The 9,246-nt window shown below is 43.6% G+C and overlaps 1 protein-coding gene across 16 annotated transcripts in view; it reads left to right on the forward strand.

Moving 5' to 3' along the window:
- auts2 (AUTS2, activator of transcription and developmental regulator) overlaps window positions 1-8,673 on the forward strand; it is a 346,673-nt gene extending 338,000 nt beyond the window's left edge. For 9 of the 16 annotated variants that reach the window (XM_023342129.1, XM_023342137.1, XM_023342132.1 and 6 more), the window contains 10 exons: window positions 490-534; window positions 1,484-1,579; window positions 2,640-2,711; window positions 2,805-2,834; window positions 3,482-3,553; window positions 4,854-4,995; window positions 5,117-5,218; window positions 5,294-5,377; window positions 5,497-5,746; window positions 6,679-8,673. In XM_023342129.1, the coding sequence (XP_023197897.1) occupies window positions 490-534; window positions 1,484-1,579; window positions 2,640-2,711; window positions 2,805-2,834; window positions 3,482-3,553; window positions 4,854-4,995; window positions 5,117-5,218; window positions 5,294-5,377; window positions 5,497-5,746; window positions 6,679-7,909 (2,124 nt within the window). In that variant the 3' untranslated portion in view covers window positions 7,910-8,673. The remainder of the gene's footprint in view (window positions 1-489; window positions 535-1,483; window positions 1,580-2,639; window positions 2,712-2,804; window positions 2,835-3,481; window positions 3,554-4,853; window positions 4,996-5,116; window positions 5,219-5,293; window positions 5,378-5,496; window positions 5,747-6,678) is intronic. The other 7 variants (XM_023342139.1, XM_023342145.1, XM_023342140.1 and 4 more) reach the window with 5 other exon arrangements.
- The last annotated feature ends 573 nt before the right edge of the window (window positions 8,674-9,246 follow it).

Below are 9,246 nucleotides of genomic sequence, written 5' to 3' on the forward strand. Positions count from 1 at the left end.
CTGGCAAATGTGCTGCATTAGAACCGCTGCTGTCTGTTAGGGACGACCACAGGCAATGGGTGCCTGACATAAATACTCACGCATTCATAACTGCGTGGCCCACAGAGCATGGGCTTGGCTCTAAAGATACCTTAAAGGCATCGTGGCGAAGCCTCTGACAGCTAATGAGGCCATAAAAAGCCTCTTTATGGCCACAGTGTTTAGTCTCGACTGTGGAAATGTCCGCCCTGAGCCTGCAACCAAATGAGAGCCAACCCACACTGGTTTACAAGGTCTTCACATGATCACAAGCAGGGAGAATAAATACAGGCTGGCGTTTGGGGCGGTTTAACTCAAATCTTATTTCCCGTCTTCGATCTTGTTTTGTTTGCATGTCCTTAGTTCTCGAATGTAGTTTGTGATGTCTGGAGTCCTGATAACACACACGTGAGCCGCTGGACCTCTCCTCTTTACACTTCTGTACTCTGCTCTCTTTCATTTCTCCTACAGTTTGACAAATACCCAACAAAAGTCGATCCCTTCTACAGACACAGTGTGAGTTTCCCTACTGCCTACTATCTCAGTGTGTAGCTAATTGTTGCTTTCCTGTCATGCCACTACTGGTGTTGTCCCTCTGTGTGTGTGTGTGTGTGGGTGGGTGTGTGTGTGTGCGTGTGTATGTTCGTAGCTGCATTTCCATTGATTATTTAATTGTGCAATTTGACTTTTCAGGCATAGAATGATTTATTGAAAACACGTCAATTTGGGAAAAAATTGTTTTTTTGGTTAAAAAAAACTTTTGCCATTAGGTGGTTTTTTTTTGGCCTATCAAAATTGGTTTATTTTGCAAAACTGCGATGTAGACACTTGTCGGATCAGACGAGTCACATGATTAACAACCGCATGTTGCTACTGGCTCAAACTATGAAGAAGACAATGACAGGAAGTAGCAAGTTGTGAATTCTTTCAGGCATTCCTCTACCCTTGTGTGTTAACGCCATTTGTCAGAGCTTCATTTTTTTTCAATGCACTGTTTTTACAGCTAACAAATACTTTGAAACTTCCCTTGATGTAACTGCTTGCTTTGAAAATCGCTCAAATCCATAACTCTGCTGCATCTCTTATGGTTAAAGAACGCAAACTGATGTGCAAACTGAAAAGTGCTGTGTTTGACCAGAGCGGGGTGTAATAAGTGGTCGATTAAACATCCATTGCTAAAAGATAATATATGTAAGCCTTTGGCACTTGTTTGGTTTGCATGAGATTTGCTTGTATTGCAACATTCTAATTTCCATATCAAAGGGATGTTTTCCTCCAATTTATTAAATCTAATGTAAACAAGCAGAGAAGAGTGTTTTTACATCAGTTGGTGAAACCGTTTAAAACCGCAGAACTCCTGAGTTAATGTCAGTATGCTGAATCTATCTGAATATTAACTTTGTTCCATCTCCTCATCCTGGTGGACACGTCTATGAACCTTCTTTTTTCTTTTTTCTGTCTCCAGCTCTTCCACTCATACCCTCCAGCCATGTCTGGTCTCCCACCTGTCATTCCTCCCACCGGGCCCTTCAGCTCCCTGCAGGGAGCCTTCCAACCCAAGGTAAGACACCAACATGAGATGTTGCCATACTTACAGTAAGACCAGTCGCACTTCAAATTTATAAAAAAAAATGTCTACAATTTTTCTATTTATTTGCTTCCTAATATTTTTCTAGTCACTCAAATTTGTAGAGATGCACCAATCAGAATTTTATGGTCGATATCTCATCTTTGGCCAAACAATACCAATATTCCTATTCCTCCTTAGGAACTCTAACATAAGAAGACATAAGAATGGCATTCCAAAATATTTTTCTACACTGGGGGCAGAGGTGACGTCATGTTACTTGTGTGAGAACAGAGATAAGGAAATTGTAAATATTAGCGTCTACAGCTAAGGTGTATTTAGTGTTAGAACTTAAAATAGGAAGTTAAAGGTGTTTATACAGGGGTTTAACTATTAACTATTTTGGACAGTCTTGGCCGGTAACTTTGTAATTACCAGGCGTCGCCTGTGATGCTTTGAGTGAATTTACCATTACTCTAAGATTCCCAAAAGCCTGCTAACATCTCCAAATCCTGTTTGTTACATGACATACAAAGAGGTCTGAAGCTCAAAATAATAAAATGTGGCAAATTAGCTATGGTCCATTCAGCCTTCCTATTACCTGTTGGAAGTCTTGCTTGTTCTCTCAATCTCTTGTAGTTTGAATGAACCACAGAAATGTCTTGGCATCCATTCCTACATTTATCACAAAAACTACATCTTCATTTAGAAAAAAAAAACCTCTTACATCTCTGAGCTTTTTCTGATTTCATTTTTAAACAAATTTCTGATACAAACAAAAGCTAAGTCTGCTTCGCATAACCCAAAAAATGTCATCAGTGCAATTAGCACTTAGGTATGGTGGATTCATAGATCAAAAAAGGTCAGACTTTTCAGGTGAAAATCATCCAATTCTTGTCACAAGTCACCATTTCTCAATGCATCTCTAAAAATAGTAATATCATACTGTCAGGGTTTGATTTTTTTTGTGTTTCCTATAAATTTGTCACAGCCTACCACAAATTACAGACAATCAAAACTCTTAACCAATCAATCCACATCTTTTGCATTGTAGACCTCTAACCCATTGGACGTGTCCACCAGACCCGGGGCGGTCCCTCACACATTCTTACAAAAGGACCCTAGGGTGAGAAAGTGTGCTGTGGTCAGAGTCATGTTTCAACACTAAATAATGTCACTATGGAGTCAGTTTGCATCTTTTTCTCGGTCTGTCCTGTAGTTAACGGATCCATTTCGGCCCATTCTGAGGGTGAGTCATCTCAGTCCTTGCATTGTTGCGTACACACCAACAGCCGTTACACTTTAAAAGAGTTTTCTGATTAGGTTCAGGCTGAGTGGTGGGTGGTATTAATATCAGATGTGTTTGGAGGTAAATGCAGAATCAGGATTTAGAAATTTTTATTTGTTTCCCAATAATATGCTCAACACAAGGCCATGAAAAAAGCCATAATCTTTTGTAATTGTCCCACCACCTTTGTTTTATAACCAATCATTGTAATTTTGTTTCACGGCATCCAGTCTACAAAATGTGCAAACGAGTGTTGCTCTTCCTTTGGAATGTTGTGTGCAACGAGTCGAACATAAAAAGAGTCCTTATTCAAGCAAATCTGAGTTGTGATTACATTTTCAATTTGGAGTGTCTGTCCTATAACAAAGGAAAGCTGCATCAATGCAAGTAAAAATTGAAAAGAAAGACGTACATGTCAATTTATTCCTAAATTGTTCAACTCTGTATCAAAGCTACTAATTTTAATTCCATACAGTGAGATTAGAAATATTCTATTCTTATGAAATAAAATCCCCAGAAAGGATTACTTTAAGTTTTCTGCTGGATGTTCTGCGTGTTGTGGTTGTTTATTTGATGGGTTAGTGACTGTGTTTGTCTCGTGGTTACAGAAACCTGGGAAGTGGTGTGCCATGCATGTCCATATTGCCTGGCAGACATATCACCACCAACAGAAAGTGAAGGTGAGAGCTCATCTAAGTGTCTCTGAATAGTTTCAAACCACAGCTTTTATAGTCGTTGATCATTCTAACCTTTCTGTGAACTGAAGTCAAATTCATGGTATGGAAGTTATCCTAAATGCTAGATGAGGCATATCGGCTCTTTGCCACATTGGGTTTTGTCTGAGACTGGACCTTTTAAATGTTGGGTGGGTTGGCAATACAACAAACATCTTTATACAACACAAACAGGGTTAAATTTTAAAACAACATACTTGACTTTTATATGTCATCAGAACTTATTTCGGTGCCTTAAGTTTGGACTGAACTTGGAAAGAAATCTCTTCAGTTTTCTGCTCCATCTTCTTGGAACCAGTTGCAGCAACATATGAATCTAAAGGCGACGTTGTCACCAGATGGTTTTTAATGCTGTTCTTGCTGATTTTGAGAAGGAATCGTCTGTCTGTAAATGTTTTAACTCAGCAATCTTTTTACTCATTTATTAATGACTATGTTAACTTTTTTCTGTTTTGCTCTGGATGTTCTGTAAACTCTGTGTGCTGCTGCCAGGCTGTAAAATAGATTTTTAATATAATGGGATTTTCCTGGTGAAATAAAGGTTAATAATAATAGTATTATTAATAATAATTGTCCCTTTGGAAGCTGAACTTCAAGCACCTTTTGTATCCATTAGTGAGGTCTTGGCATAATGCTGGGTATTTGACTACTTTGCTAATCAGAAATAATAAAGCTCAATTATGTTGGTTGGGTTTCCTGCCATGGACTTGACTTTTATAGTCTTGCTTAAATGTTTCCAGTTTCAATGTGTTTGGGATCATTGCTGTGTTGGAACACCTAATTGTGAAGTTTGAACTAGCTGTTGATTTGAGGTGAAGTTGAAGAGTTTTTGTTACCACCCACCAACATGATGGTGCCACCCCCATGGTTGGCAGCTGCTACAACTGAGTAGGGTCTTCTCTTCTGCACTGTATCCTCTCCTTACATGGCAATATAAAACTGGAAACTGTATTTGTTTCCTGTCTTGAACAACATCATTTGGTCTGACGGTTAAAACTTGGACACAGTTAGGTATTCCGGTTATCGCACAACCACACCACAAGTGGCTTGTAAAAGCCTCATTTATCATCAGCCCTGTTGAAGATATGCAGAATGAGGTTACAAACCAGGTTCATGGCAGGAAAACACCCAACTTACATGAAGTCTACCATTTCTGAAGATAAGAGTGGTCATATATTCAGCCAGAAAGAAAACAGAGAAAAGTCCAATCTAACATGAGTTTCTGTGTCGATCTGGCGTCTTCCAGCAGCAGATGCAGGTCGACCCTCACAAGCTAGACTTTGGCCTCAAGCCCGAGTTCCTCAGTCGACATCCGGGCCCCAGCCTGTTTGGTGCCATCCATCACCCAAGTGACTTGGCACGACCTGCTACGCTCTTCTCTGCTGCAGGTCGGTCGTATATGTCATGTTTAACAGTAGAAAGCAGCGTTCCTATTGCTTCAACTTTTATGAACAACAATTGGCTCCAAGTTGGTAACATCACGGTCTTTGGTCGTCTCGGCCTCCTCAGGTCCTACTCACCCTTCAGCTGGTCCCTTCGGCCACCCTCCCCCTCATCCAGGAAACTTCCTCACCCCAGCATCACACTTAGGCAAGAGGACTCTTCCCTTTGGTTTGTTCCAGGAAATGAAACATTCCCGGGTTAATTAAATGTGAAGTAACATGTTATTTCTGTGCCTCGCCACAGAGCCTTTCAATAGGCCGTCATCGTTTGGAGGACTGGGGTCTCTCAGTTCATCGGCCTTCGGGGGGCTTGGAAATCCAGCACTCAGTGAGTTTCAGCCTCGCGATGAGCAGTTCGCTACAACGCGACGTATCAGACACTGACATAGAGGAGGGAATTATCAAGATATGCATTTAACTTGCGTCTTGTGTTTTTTCCACGTGTTGAATCCCTAACAGCGGCCAACTCCCTGTTCGGCCACAAGGAGGGCCCCAACGCACCGCAGCACTTAAACAGCAGCAGCAACAGCAATCACCAGGAGCCGTGGAACCGCCTCCACCGCACGCCCCCCTCCTTCCCCACGCCGCCCCCCTGGCTGAAGCCCGGAGATTCAGAGAGGAGCGCCTCAGTGAGCTCGCATGAGAGGGATCGGGACTCGGATAAGCGGGACTCCGTCGGTAAAGACGACAAAGACAGGTGAGTGCTCCAGAGATGTCCAACTAGTCTCCATTTCTTTATATTTTGGGAGCACAAAAAGCTAAATGGACCAATACTCATCAGTCAGTCTCATATTTCCTTAGAAATCACTAATAAACTCTACGAATGATCCAACACTTTGCCGTAGTCATTGTCTCATGTCTTCAGATTTAGCTCTTCTCCACTGATCTCAGTCTGAGCAGCTGTATGAGGTATTTAAAGTTAGGGTGCGCTGATAAATCAGCCTTGATCTCCTTGATTTTTTGCTGATTGTCATTTTGCCGATACTGAAGGGTCTGTTCATCCGAAGCTGAACAGTCGTTGTGCAATCATGTGGTTGTGAACAGAACGTATTCAAACACATCTTTGAACAGCGCAGACCACCTTAGCGGACACACCTCCCACTTCTGCTTATTCTGTTTTGCTTTTATGAAACGGTCACAGAAGGAGCAGAAAGAGCGCCACACATTTCTGCAGACAGCATCCTCCTTGGACAACAGCGATGCAATTTCCATTAGCCATTTGTAAGGCTTATTTTTATCGTAGAGCTGGTGAAGAACCAATTCCTCATTATGTCACAATGACAAACCCCTTAGGTCACAGAGGAGTGTGCTTAACAATAGTGACACAACTGTTGCCAACTTAGCAACTTTGCTGCTATATTTAGGGACTTTTCAGTAAAAAAAAAAAAAAGAACAATATCGACAAAAATCTGAATCGGCCGATCAGGTTTTCTAAAGATTAGTGCATCCCTAGTTAAAGTGAACCAGAGAAAAACTGTCAAAGTTCCCTTTTGAGAAGTGTTGGCTTTTGCTACAGATAAAAAGATGGAAATTCATCTAACTTTTTTTTTTTTAAATAAGTAGAGATGTAATTATTCTGGGTTACTGTGCTACAAGCTATTGAGGGCGACTTCCTTTGTGTTCTTCTAGGGACTCGGTAGAGAAGCGCCAGCCAAGCCATCCATCCCCGGTCCCCGTCCATCCAATCAACCTCCTCGGCCACACCCGGCCCGCTGAGCACCACAGAAACCACCTGCCTCCTGCTTCTGGGGACCCTCAGAGGGACAAGGAAACGAAGGCCAAAGACAGAGAAAGGGAGCACCAAGACTCTTGGAAAGACAACGCAGATGACCACAAGCTCAAGGAGAGCCAGCACAGCGACAAGGATGCACCAGTCATCCACGACGGCCGAGTGTCAGAGGACAAGGTGCCCAGCAGGGGAACCACATCGCCCTACGTTCGCCAGACCAGCCTGGAGCGTCCTAATGGTGGTCTGAGCAGGGAGGTCCTGGAGAAGAAGGCGGAGCTACCATACGAGCAGCAGAAGAAGAACAGTGAGATCAAAGTGAAGGAGGAGAGGAAGGAGGAGCAGGATGGGGCAGCAGAGAGGATCAGTGAACCCCCATCACAGGCACCCTCCACTCCAACGCTCCACCCACCCTCCTCGGTGCCCGTTCCAATGGGAATGCCAGGGGTCCACCCCATCAACAGCATCAGCGGTCTGGAGAGAACTCGTGTTGTGGCCCCCTTCATGGGTCCCAGCCACCTTCCTGGGGCTGAGAGGTTCCCCTATCCCACTTTCCACTGGGACCCAATGAGGGACCCTTACCGAGGTCTGGACATCCACAGACGGGACCCTTTGGCCAGAGAACTTCTGCTGAGGAACGACTCCCTGCACCGGCTTGCGGTTCCACGCCTTTACGAGGCCGAGCGCTCCTACAGGGACCGGGAGCCTCACGACTTCAACCGCGACCACGTCCATTCTCTGGCCCTGGAGCAGCGGAGAGAGCAGGAGCGCGCACAGCTGGAGGAACGCGACCGCCTCAACATGCTCAGAGAGGACTACGAGCACGGCCGCCTCCATCCCCCCATGCACCACCCGGTCCTAGACGGACACCTTTCCCACCCCGCCCCGGGCCTTATGGCCCCAGGGCTCCCAGGCATGCACTACTCCAGGGTGAGCCCATCAGCCGCAGCAGCAGCCGCTGCCGCGGCACATCAGAACAGCATCTTAAACAAAACGCCACCCACAGCGTCACTGAGCGCTCCCCCGCCTCTCATCCCGACTCTGGGTGCCCGGCCCGGTTCCCCCAGACGGACTACTCCGCTGGCCACAGACATCAGGGACAGACCGACTCACAAAGACATCGAAGCGCGATGAGTTGCGTCGGCGTTCCCATCAGCCCCGTGCCTCACCGTCACTAAACTCACACCCAGCACTTAGCTTTGGACAAAGCGAGACTGTAACATAGCTGTGAATAATTTAAGTAGGCAGACGTGTCTACACATGTTTTTGTATAAAACTAAAATGAAAAGAACCTTTGTTTTTTTTTAGTTTGCTCCATGGTTTTGTGTGTTCATCCTGTATAGCAAAAGTGATGTGGAGTAAAACTAAACTTTGGAATGTACAGCTACTTTAGCACTGACAGTCATGTAGATAATGTACAGTCGCTGTTGCTCACTCTGTATGGATTGAAAAATCATGGTACAAATATGCAAAAGAGTGTTTCGAAAGCTTTACTTTGACTAAATGTAAATATAGGAGTATTAAGGCTTTGATTCAGAATGTGCTTTTTGCTATTTGTTTTCTTTTCAGCATGTTCCAGAGATCCCCCACATACAACTATGCAACAAACGTCTGGGCTCCTGTTCTGAAAGCTGGCCTTCTCAGCACTGCTGATTGTGCACCAATAAAGGAAAACATGGCTGAATTCTCTTCACCACACAAAATTCATAGTGAAACACACAAGCTTTAAATGGGACCTATTATGCTTCCTTGATCAGGTTACGATAGGTCAGAGCATGTTCATTACAAAATCATTCCTAGACAAGGAGATTTTAGTCTTTCAAAATGAGCTGTTTTAGGGACTCGTCACTTTAAATCCAAATAAGCTGCTGTTGGCCACGCCCCCTAACTCAATGTTTACACTCACAAGAGAAAATTATTGCAAACTGATGCGCAATTATACAACCATTTGTCTTTGAAAAGCAGAAATGGAGCCTCCTGCGCAAGCAACAATAGTACACCAAGTAGTTTTGAGATACAAGTCAAAACACTTCTTTTTCAACAGCCATTGCACAGCCCATACTGTGGGAAAACCTCCTGACCAAACATGATGGAGATCAGCTTGGGTTCTAGGTGAGGGGGTTCGACTGCTGATTTGTGGAGTTACATTCTGAGGGTTTTTGAAATAGATCCTTTTCAAGACACCAAAAAAAATTTACTTATTGCCAAAAACCGTCTGGATGTTTTCGTTTTTAAGCACTTGTGCTGTTTTTAAAAGTACAAAAACTTGCAAAATGTAAAGTTGGCATAATAGGTCCCCTTTAACTGCTCCACGTTCTCGGATTCAACTAAATGATCGTATTTAAGAATGATTCTATCATTGTAGTGACAATCTACATTCCTGTATTGAATCCTAAAGTATTTTCTTAAATGTAGCTTCTCAATTAATAGTTTTTTTTGTCTCCCATCGTTCTGGTTCTGGGGGGAATGCA

This window comes from Xiphophorus maculatus, chromosome 11, assembly GCF_002775205.1.
Source record: "Xiphophorus maculatus strain JP 163 A chromosome 11, X_maculatus-5.0-male, whole genome shotgun sequence".
Lineage (NCBI taxonomy): Eukaryota > Metazoa > Chordata > Actinopteri > Cyprinodontiformes > Poeciliidae > Xiphophorus > Xiphophorus maculatus.